At 28.5% G+C, this 12067-nt stretch overlaps 1 protein-coding gene across 4 annotated transcripts in view; it reads right to left on the bottom strand.

Annotated features, from left to right (window-relative positions):
* LOC148236606 (uncharacterized) overlaps window positions 1-12067 on the bottom strand; it is a 195163-nt gene that overhangs the window by 151495 nt on the left and 31601 nt on the right. For all 4 annotated transcript variants that reach the window (XM_088182120.1, XM_088182121.1, XM_088182122.1 and 1 more), the window contains exon 2: window positions 7366-7497. In XM_088182120.1, the coding sequence (XP_088038246.1) occupies window positions 7366-7413 (48 nt within the window). In that variant the 5' untranslated portion in view covers window positions 7414-7497. The remainder of the gene's footprint in view (window positions 1-7365; window positions 7498-12067) is intronic.

The following is a 12067-nucleotide window of genomic DNA, read 5'->3' as shown; positions in this document are numbered from 1 at the left end:
TTTCGTATAATCCCTATTTTAAAACAAAATGGCAGATCAAGCTGGTTAACGAATTTTGCAAAGATTTTTACTAGATATATTTTTAATAATTTTTTTTATGGCGGTCATTATGTTCTTAAAAACCTTAATATTATTTCATAAAAATACAATTTAAAAATATTTCAATAATTTCCATTTATAAACATTTTTACCTCTTCTTTAATCTCGGATTTTTTGACGACAGGATAAGTTTTAAATCTGATGATAAACCGGCATTTAAACTAAGATGGCTGTCAGGCTATGTAATGTACTTAGTCGTGATATTCACAGGGTTTATTATTCCAAATCTGTTTTAAATCACTTGCCAAGTACCACATAAAATAACTATCAATGGAACTTCCGACTTGTGACTTAGAACACATGAGAGTTAAGTCTTGAACTCTCATCCTATGGAGCTAACGCCCAATACATAACGTCACTTTTATTTAGATCTAATCCATTCAAGTGACATAAACTCGATATTTGAAACTACTTGAAGAATATACGACGCTGTGCCACAGCACGAATGACACATAATTTATCTCTATCATAATATAAATTTATTGCACCATTTTACGGCCGCAATTAATACGTACAACCATATCCAACTAAAAATGAAAATATTTTATAAACCTTTGTAATTTCAACTTGCAAAAAGCGCGTGAGCATTAATTAACTTTTATTACGTTAAAAATCCATAAATATAATCTAGACATGAGATTATTTAGTTTACTACAATATTTGGACAATGTAGAATTTGAGGTATACACGATAATGCATTAGTGTAATAATTACTGAAAATTTATAGAAATATAAAAACCTTTTTAAAAATACACCAGAGCTTATTAATTTAAATTTTTTTACCAGAATCATGCTAGTAATAACACATGGTAAATAAAACAGATCTCAGAGAAATATTACTACTTAAACAATGACACCATCACTCGACAAAAACTTTTTATTTTTTCTATTAATAAAATAATTTATTAATTTCAAAATAGTATTATATATACTACATGTAATATATTAATACCTTTGTACATAAAGTAATGACATATTAAACGCCATTCCCTTGAGGACGCAGACTGAAATTGCCCATATAAATTTGTCGCTGATTTATGCTGCAATTTGATCACCAACATTGTGTACGAGTTTATGGGTTACTAAATTTGTTCAACGACTAGATTAACTAAGCTATGAATCATATCTAGCTGTGAGCTATCGCTATATCCATAGCTTAATTGATTTTTACACAAGCTCAACAATTCAGCGGCAATATATATCGTATACACATATTTTGAAAGAATAATAAAGTTACTTTCGTTAATGAACACGGGTGTAAAAGACACATACGGTAATATTGATTCAATAAATGTATAATCATTTCATTGTTAAACATTAGTATTCAGTTTCAGAGCTGGCTGAAGAGCGATAAGGCAGTAAATCACGTTTAAATTATACCGCATGCTAATAATGCACTTGCAGTCTGCCGTACCGACCACAGACCGCACTATTTCAGCTAATATATGGCTGAAATTCTCACTTGGGGGCACACAGACAAACCTAGAACTGCTTCTACTGAATTTCCACATTTAATATTCTCTCTGATTCCCTTATTATATAATATAAAGGGCCAGAAAAAACACTAAAGTTACTTTGAAGACTTTTTATAAGCCTTTAAAAAAAGTCAATTTCAAATTATTTTATAAGACTAAGTTTGTAATATTTATTAATAATTACAGTATAAATCATATTATCATTTAGAACAAACGAAAACACATCTCGACAGTATGGCCATACAACAATGAGAGAGAGTGGAAGATCTCGTAACTAAGCAATTCCTTAAATAATTAGAAATATTACCACCCATTATTACCACTGAAAAAATACTCTTTGTTAGGAAAAGACGCGCGCTAAACCAGTGCTTCTTAACTGATTTTACAATCCTAAAAATTTTGCGGCCCATTAAAAAATGGTATGCTAAATAATTTAAGAATTTTTTTAAAACCCGTGACTCATCAATTTATTTTTTACCACCATCTAATTACATATTAAAAACTATTTCTTGTGTCATTATGTTGATTTTTTTACAAAATTGAAATTAAAGAAAGCAAACAGCAACACATTTTAACATTCTTTAATAACAAATAATAATAATCAAGAGAAGGCACTGAAGGTATTCCAAAAATGAGTACATCAAGCTTAGAAGAAACAAGAAAAAAAGTAAAATGCGTCCAAAATAAAATATATATACTTCGCTCACTAGCTATGATCAAAAATTAAAAAAAATCGTTATCGTTCTTGAAAGTGAACTAAATTCACGGCCTCTATGTGTTCAAAACCTAAGTTTCAAAACTTGAAATTTACGCTATTAAAATATTTAAAAAAAATACAAGACCAGTTAAAAATTCAGAAAAGTCAAATGAATAAAATGAAAACAAGTAGGAAATCGCCGCTTTAAGCCTTTAATTTAATTTTCCTACGAATATCTTAAACGAAAAAATCCGTTCTCTATTGGTGAGAAAAAAAAATAAAGGACCATGCAAATCGACTTAATATATGTATAATATTTTTTTACTAAATCATTGATTTGCATTTTTAAGTAATTTATGTTATACATATGTGTATTTAAAAATTATTTTTTTGTGTACTCTCAATAATGTGAGGTAAAAAAGCAACAATAACTAATTGCTACAACTATAAAAGAGAAAAAAAATATATTTATTTACTAAAAAAACAAAATATAAATCAAGTTTGATTCAAAAAAATCACCCGTCAGCACATTTTAATTACTACATATTTTAATTATATCCTCTAGTACAACATATCTTTAGTTGGTAACAAAAAGTTTTTAATTAGAAAGTTTTTTTTTTTTCAAAAAAAAAATTTTGCACAATTTTTTCAAATACGTTTTGTATTTATATATAATTATTGCGACTTATTTATTGTTAATATTTAACACCATTGCTTAGTGAATCATATTCTGAGGACTATTTGGGTAAAAATACGTCTTAATGGAGATAAAAATGTACAAATAGTAGAAATAATTTCGGGTATGCAATACCTGCATTGTTTTCACTTCGCCAGCCATCCCTATTATAAAGTCACAGTCATTTCCCTGTTACATAACATAATTACTGGGAACTGCTGGGTAACGTTAGATTTGCTTGAAATAAAGCAAATGTATTCGTTTTATGTTGATACGTGGCGAAAATGTAAAAATACAAAATTTTAAAAAATTGCCGAGAAATATTGGTCAGTTGTTTTTTTTTACATATTTTACATAATTAGGGTGGGCCAATATTTCGGCCCTAGCTGTAAAAACACATTTTTCTTTAACTAAACGCATGAATGAAGAACGCCTTTAAGATCATAAATAAAAATTCGGAATCGAGTTATGAACTTCAGCTGTTGACCAGAATATAGAATCGCAACATCAACATCTCATATACGAAGAAATACACTGTATATCTAGAGAAAGTGTTCATTCACGATTTGATGAACTGAGAGAAGAAATAAAATACTTTCTGAGAGCATCATGAGAACACATCACGATAATCTCAGCCGCTCTATCGAAATCATAGCCGACAATAATACAACTAGACATGCCAGCAAGAACTCTGTCATTTTAAATCCGCCACCAAATAGTATATATGTATTCTAATAAAATAAATTGTTACCAGCTTTTCGACGTCTATTTTAGCTATAAAGTCACACCCTTTCAGCCTTGAAACCCAAAATAATAAATTAGAATATTTTTAATTTTCCTGTTCGATGATCTATACCCATTTGGCTACTTTTGAAAACTTTTTATTACATTACTCAATGAGAAAATTAATATTTTCTTCCAGTATATAAGTTTCTGCGTTGCGGTTTTTTTAGTTGAGGAAGAAGTTTGAATCACATTTCGCAGTAGTTTTAATTATATGAAAGCTACAAGATAGTTTGTGATCTCTCTATTGATTTCTTACAAACTTTAAAGAGCGACAAAGCAAAGCTAATGAATCTTAACTTTCGTTATAAAGTGTTCATTTTAATTTAAAGTACGTAACTTGCTGTTCATTGACTCGATATTGCAATAACATTTAATATTTCACGTAATTTTATACTGAAGCAACTAAGAGAAATTATTACCTACAATATACATCAGCTACAGTTGTAATACTGTTGTTTGTATGCGCTTACCGTATAATGCTTAATTTAGCGATTAAATCTATGGTTATGAGCACCAATTAAAATACATCAAACAATATAGTGGCGCTTGATGCCTCGCAATAAAACCGAACGCTTTCACATTCACCCGCCGAATATTATCTTAATGTAACATGAATAATGTATAGCGTGAAATTTATCGAACGGGCATGCTTCAAAATCTTTATGCATTATTAACACGTCCTTCTCGGCGACGTTGAAAGAATAGAATAAAAGGGATAGTGATCTCGAGCGAATATCTTCCCGGCTGCTGTAATGTGACAAGGGGCGTTATGGTGCCCGGGGGACTTTTGGACCCTCAAAGACAGCCGAGAGTAAACACAAATATTTGCGCGTTTTGAACAATGGCGAGTTCTGAAATACGAGCGCCGAATTAGCGAAAAAGATCTATGTTACGAGTTTATCTGATTTTTTGTTTTGAAGAGATGGCACTCAAAAATATTAGATTTGGCGCTTATATAATGTCAGTTGTTTTAGTTGTTTATTTACCATCGTGTTTTTCTACACACAGATTGAATTATTATATATTTTTTTTAATTCTTATATATATATTAAAAAATAAAAAATATTTTTTAAAACACAAAATCTCACTCCTAGTAAAAATTATGTTATAATGTCAAAAAGTTCAAATTAACCATACTTTATTTGTTGAGTCTATCGCAGAGACAATGTGTGCCATAAAGAAACCAGCAAACTTTCTAAAATTAACTTTGCTATTACCCTAAAGTGAATTTGTTTAGATCGATATTACGCTCTCAAGTTAGAAGGAGCAATAAACAACATTTAAAAGTTTATAGTTTATAATTTTTTTTAGTTTATAATTTTTTTAGTTTATAATTTGACTTAAAAAATTGAGAATGCAAGGATCAAAGACTTATGATTATATTATTAGGTTTATAATATAATGAATAAATTATTAAGTCAAGGATTAATGAAACAAGAGTTAACGTTTTCGTTTACGTGACGTGTTAAGATGTTTTAATTTTTTGGAAAATACCAGAGATAAAATAGCATGTGATAAAAAATTAGCATTTCATATTTAAGTCAAAATAATACCAATATCTCGTATAAGAATTTATAATAAATTAATAAAGTAATAATTATGTACTCGTATGTTTTAATTAATGTTTTACCACTCTAACCATTCGATTATATTTTAATTATCAACCCCAATTGCTGTAAGGTAAGATTTTTCATTTACAAAGATATATAATGTAGTAATAGTAATACATATTACATATTACGTACATTTTTCATATGACTAATTTTTTTTAGGATTGTGGAAAAATTTTGATCAATTTCTTAATAAATATGTAACACTAGTTTCAAACCATTTTAATGTCCTTTTTTTCCTACCTCTTTTATCATATTCAATGTTTTAGAGGCCTAAATTCATAAACCCTTCATAAGAAATTTATTTTTATGATAGAATTCTCGCCAAAAGCGTTCTCTACTATTTGCATTGCTTTATTCAATTCAGTTCCATTTTTAATATAAAATTTAGTGCAAATTCAAAATCATTAAGCATGACAAAATACATTATCGATACTTGAATGTCAAACACAAACTGCCAGTCTAATGAGCCTGATAATTGACATGCGTAACACAAATATTTCAACATAAGAAAACGAACAATGTCATGTGAATACTAGAAATCCATCTGAGGACACCAGACAACGATTTAGACTACCTGTCAACCTGTTTTTCCCGCCTTATCTATTTAATGATTATGTATGAGCTTTTAGTCTTTTTATCATGAAAATCAAAGTATGTAGTAATCATTTTTGCACATCGATTGATTAGAATGTTGTCCGCCTATAACCTAGATTGTGCAGTTTCAAAATAGTTTGAGAATACCAATCCAACTTATTATTATTTGATTATATATTTATGCTCAATCTATAAAAACTAAAATATTCTGCCATAGATGACTGACACTAGCAATTGATTTCGTTATTTAGCCCAGACATTCACGAAGCGATTTATCAATGGTCTACCCTCGTTTCGTTTTGTCATCGCGCGTTGCCGTGGTAACGTCAGAGCATTTATCACGCTAGGAATTTGCTATACAGGATATTAAAAGCTGGTCGCCAACGGGTTAAATGATATACATACATAGTGTATGTGAGTTATCCGAAACGAGGGTGTCTGAGGTCAGCGGCTTAGTGGAGCACAATAGCCGGCTCAGTTACCCTCTTCAACTTGACTACAAAAAATATGAATATGTAACGTATAAGCTTATGATAAACTCTAATGTATTAAATTACAATTCATATTGTAAGCTGTGTCTTCAATACAGTTTATAATGTGGAGACATTCAAGTTTGGAGCAATAGTTTAGGCATAGCATAGAGGAGAGCTCACTCTGAAAGCGATTAATCTGCTTTCTCATACTAAGTCTCTAACTTAGAAAAGCTTACAATATAGATTTTATATCAGCAGAAGTGAGTATACATATTTTCTGATCAACTTAAATATTTTATCGCAACCATATAAATAAATCAATCATTCATTCATCAACTGCCATATTAGATTGCTACCCAACCCACTCTGAACTATAAAACCCAATGAGGATTGATCTAGTATATAGCTATATATTTCAATTAAGATCGCAAATGTCACAAAGCGTCCGTCTTGAATAAAGTTCACCAGTGGCGACCTTAGTAATTTATGCAAATTCATTTTGGAAACACTGAAAGAAGCCTGCTCCGGCATTTATTGACAATGTTTTCCCCGGAGGGTTAAGGCTAGGGTTAACCGTTATATATACCTCTATTAAAGTATTTTAATTGCTTCGAAGGACGAAGCGAAACGGTTAAATTACTTCTAAATTGTCTACGGAATTATTTAAAAAAATATTTTAAATATTCGAAGGTTTTGGTGGTGGGTATGGATATAAAATTTAAGCTTTGTATACATACGAACCTTTTATAATCAATTAGTCACATATCCTTCACCACACATGTCTCTAATGAATATGACTCTAGTTTTTTATTTATATATTATTGAAATATTAATCAATAATTAATTAATTTAAATAATAAAGAAATTGATAAAAATTCACATATTACACAAATTTTAAATGGTAGATGTAGGTTCCGGATTAATACATGTGTATAAAAATTAAAAAAATTACCTTGTCGAAAGCGAGGGGCCTGTGGCGGACGACGTCGTGGGGCTCCATGGCGTCGGGGGGCGGCTCTAGCCCAGCTCCCGGGGGCTCTGCCTACGCCGCCCCATCATGCCCGCTCTCACCCCCTCATGGGACCTGCGTTTAAGAGAAAGGCGCACGTTACTCACTCATCGTTTACAATTTGCATTTACAATTTAACCTACTTGTTTATGTACAAAAGGTTGGATGAAAGCTTTCAAAAACATACGTGTATGCGTAATATACATACATATAATATGAATATGAGATAAGATCTCCTTAGGAACTTCAATTCACATATTCGAATATCAAATTATTCGCTTATTCTTAACTATTAGTTATTTTAATATTTAATGCGATACATTTAGCAAATTTTTTATGGGAAAAAAATCGATAAAGTTTAATAAAGAAACAAATTAACGTGATTTTAATGATAGTGAATGTATGTAATATATGCTATATGTATAATGTATTTAAATTAATACAGTATATATCTTTGTATATATAAAAACTTTGAGCTACCACATTTACAACAATTTGGGTCAATATTTATTTACCGGAATATAAATAATAAAATTTGCCAGCGTTTGAAGATATTTTTTTCCTAATCAGATCAATAAGCAACATAAAATCTGGTTTTTGTAAACTAATTTGGACTTCAAGTGAATTTTTTCTTCGTACTATAAAAAATACCAACATATTCCCGTATGATTTAAGTAAAATTTACAAACACTTTGTTTTAATTAGCTGGTAAATCAATCATTGCAGTTTTTATTTTTTATTTACTAGCAAATTTTTGAGGACGTCAAAGCGATTTTTTTCTATTCCTTAAATCAGACATGAAACTTATATTGTCAAACAAAACTTTTTGGAGTGTTAATCGAAATTCATTGTCCTTTTGCAACATATCTCTCTCACTACCTGCTCTGTATGCAGCTGTAAATTTAGGAAATTTTGACCATTACTTATTTTTAAAATTGCAGTCGTAAACAGTTTTAAAATATTCGTATAATTTTTTTTCAACAAAAAAGATTAAGTGAAAATTTTTGCGAAATATGCATAATTTTTTATTTGTATTTTTTTAATTCTCGGGAGATAATAATTAAGAAGAAATACTAATTTTGATATGAATAGATAGTGGTGATAGTGTAAATAAATCCTAATTAAAATGTTTAACCCTTTCTAGTCTTATGTCGAAGCTCAATCGACAATTTTTTAATTTTTATTAATAGTAAAAAAAATTTTATCATACATTAGAAAAATATAAGCTATTTAATAATATAAGGTTTTGTGTATACTTATTTTGTATAAGTGAAATAAAAAAGGTTTTGTCAACACATATTTTTATTTAAAATAATAATCAATAATATTAGTTTATCTTAGAATTTTACAAATCTATGATGGACCTGGTGATGTTTTTTTTGGACCGCAATGGGGTAATAATTTTTTATAAAAATTATAAAAAAGAGGCAAATTAATCAAAAATTCTAGACGTAAAATTAAGGTAAGCTTTGCGGTTTTTTGTGTTATATATTACTACTAATTATATATTACTACTAATTTTGTGTTATATATTACTACTAATTATGTGTAATTATTTAATTAAAATTTATTTTTTATTGTTTCAAAACGTGTACAAATGTTTTCGTGTCATACTTTTAGGTATATATATATATATATATATATATATATATATATATATATATATATATATATATATATATATATATATATATATATATATATATATATATATATATATATATATATATATATATATATATATATATATATATATATATATATATATATATATATATATATATATATATATATATATATATATATATATATATATATATATATATATACGACACGTCTAGGTACTATATCTGGCGAATTACTATTGTACATATATATTTTAATAATATATACTTACGTGCAAACTGCAAATTTTTATTATTTAATAAAAAACACTGTCACGCAAAACACTCGCTATTTTAACACAAATATATGCACTAATATATAAAACATTAAGTTGGTACTAGAATTTAGAATCACAAGATTAAAATTTATCAACGGACACACGCTAATTACAGAATTTAATTTGCAACAATTATGAAAATAATCTTATTTAAACATTAATAAAGCAAGAATCAACAGTAACTAAGAGAATAGCAAAAAACAAATGAAATTTTCCAAAAAAAAAAATAGGTTTGAAATATTTTAATTTCATTGTTTTTATGACAATAAATTATTCATTTACGCGTTTTAAATTTAAATAACTTCATATATAAATAAATACTTTACAGTTTAAGTATGTTTAAGTTTACTATGTTAAGTACATAACTAAAGCGTGTAATTCGGATTAATATTTGTATTTGGGTTTACTTTGAATAGTTAAATTACGTTTGAATTCTTGGAATGTATTATTGTCATGCATAACAATCTTACACAGAACCTTAACAACCAATTATTTATATTTTAATTTAATCAATCGTACTAAAAAAATAATATATTTTTTAATTTCAAGGACCTTTTGTGATATATTAAAAATAAAACATCCATATAATATTCACTAATATATATAAAAAAATACTTCAATCTTATATAAAAATACGTCAAATATTCTATTGTATTGACTTTTAGTGATGTATTTATAATATAAAGAATAGCTTTAATACATTTTATTAAATATAATATACACAAATATACCTTTTGAAGTTTTACTGTCAACGTTAAAAAAATTATCAAATTACAAATGCAGACCTTTTTTTACTTCTTCGTGCACAAAGTTCCAACTGATTGCAGTAAAAGCTCGCTGTTATTATTTGTCCAGGTTTAAGGGTTTTGTAATGCACAATCCCATTGCAGTCCCACCATACACACATAATAACTTATTTTACATTGAGCTGGGCTATGAGGTAGGTTTTCTACTTGACCCATTTCTCATTTCCGGTTATCAAATGATCGATATAAGGCGACCAGCCCTAAGATCCAGAAGCTCTTGAGATATGCAAATATGCGCGGACTTAATTCGTATGGAACCCATACAACTTGTCTCAAAGCTTCTCGGCCATCTGATAAAACGTTTAAGTAGGATTTGCTTCCATTTCTGCAGCCTGGGCATTATCGTCTATCTCAGCTGGTCTCCCACATTCAAAACTATACAGGCGGCCCTCGACTTTCGCACATTAAACTAAAAACATTTTTTTTAATTATTTTTTTTTCTAAAAAGAATTATAAACATGAGTTAGAAACGGAAAAACTTCAGTGTTGATACGAACAAAAATAAATCAAGGACATATAAACTTCACACGATTCGAGACAAAGATGGAAATTATTAGACGTTCTGATAGCGGTGAATCTTTTCCTTCAATCGGACGTTCGTATGATACAAATAGGTCTACGATATGTTCAATTTTGCAAAATAAAAATATAATTAAGGAATACGTGCAAAATTGTGGAAATTAAAGATATATTTCCACAATCTTTAAAGATATTTTTTCAAAAAAACATGGATGAAATGGAAAAATCTTTGTCATCATGGATCGATGACCAACATCAGAAAGATGTTCATCTGAGTATTTCAATTATTCCAGCAAAAGCTCATAGTTTGCACAAAGATTGGAAGGATAGATTAAAAAAATATGTGAACACGGTTTTTCAAGCAAGTAACGGTTGGTTTTACAATTTTAAAATGAGGTATTCTTTTCATAATATTAAATTTACTGGAGAATCGGTTGATGCGGATAAAGATGCTGCAAAAGAATTTATTTTCTAATTATCCAAAATTATTAAAGATGGAGAATATTCCTCTAGCCAAATATTTAATGTAGATGAGACAGGTTTATTTCGGAAAACTCTTTAACAATGAAAAATATGAATGAAGCCTTCACGCATCTTTACAAATTTTTAAATATTTTTGAAGATTGTGATCCCAATGGAGAACGCATATCTCAAGTGCGTAGAGCGATCAATAAAGACATAGCATGTTATAAAACACTATATGAAGAAAAGAAAAAGAATAGTGGAAAACAGTTAGCTCTTGATAACTTTTCAAAGGAAACACCCGCAAACCCCACTTAAACTTGTCTCTTAAACGCCTCTTAAACATCTTATATGATATTTTAAAATACACACAATTTCAATTTTTTTTTACTTCCCTCTAGTTTCGAACATTCAACATTCGCACACATTTTCAGGTACCAATTATGTACGAAAGTTGAGGACCGCCTGTACTTGATATCGTAATTATCTAGACATTTGCGGATATCTAATGAATCACAAATGTTTTTAGTGTCATTTTATTACCCATATTTTTAAATATTGGAATGTGGAGTCTAGATATGTTCAGACACATATATTACAAATTATGAACTCATGTATAAACTGTTAAATCGACATAAATACATTTTAGGATTACCTAATAAAATTAATTTAAAAACACTTATTATGATTAAATGGTGATAATATTAATTTTATTTTAAACACAAATATATTAAGTTAATGTTAACTGAAAACATAACTAATCTAATTGCGCTTCAAATTCTCCATTACGATTGTGCACTTCGCAATAGCGAATACTTAATTTAATCAATTAACTATTGCAGTACTGAATATCGCTTTGACAAACGGTTAGTCAGCAAAATACAATTATTTGCACGTGTACTGTATTGATTAGTGT

Source organism: Plectrocnemia conspersa, unplaced genomic scaffold (assembly GCF_051122295.1).
Source record: "Plectrocnemia conspersa isolate PC_06_02 unplaced genomic scaffold, ASM5112229v1 ptg000003l, whole genome shotgun sequence".
In the NCBI taxonomy this organism is placed as follows: Eukaryota; Metazoa; Arthropoda; class Insecta; order Trichoptera; family Polycentropodidae; genus Plectrocnemia; species Plectrocnemia conspersa.
Note: the sequence above shows the minus strand (reverse complement) of the source record. Positions and strands in the feature narration are given on the sequence as shown.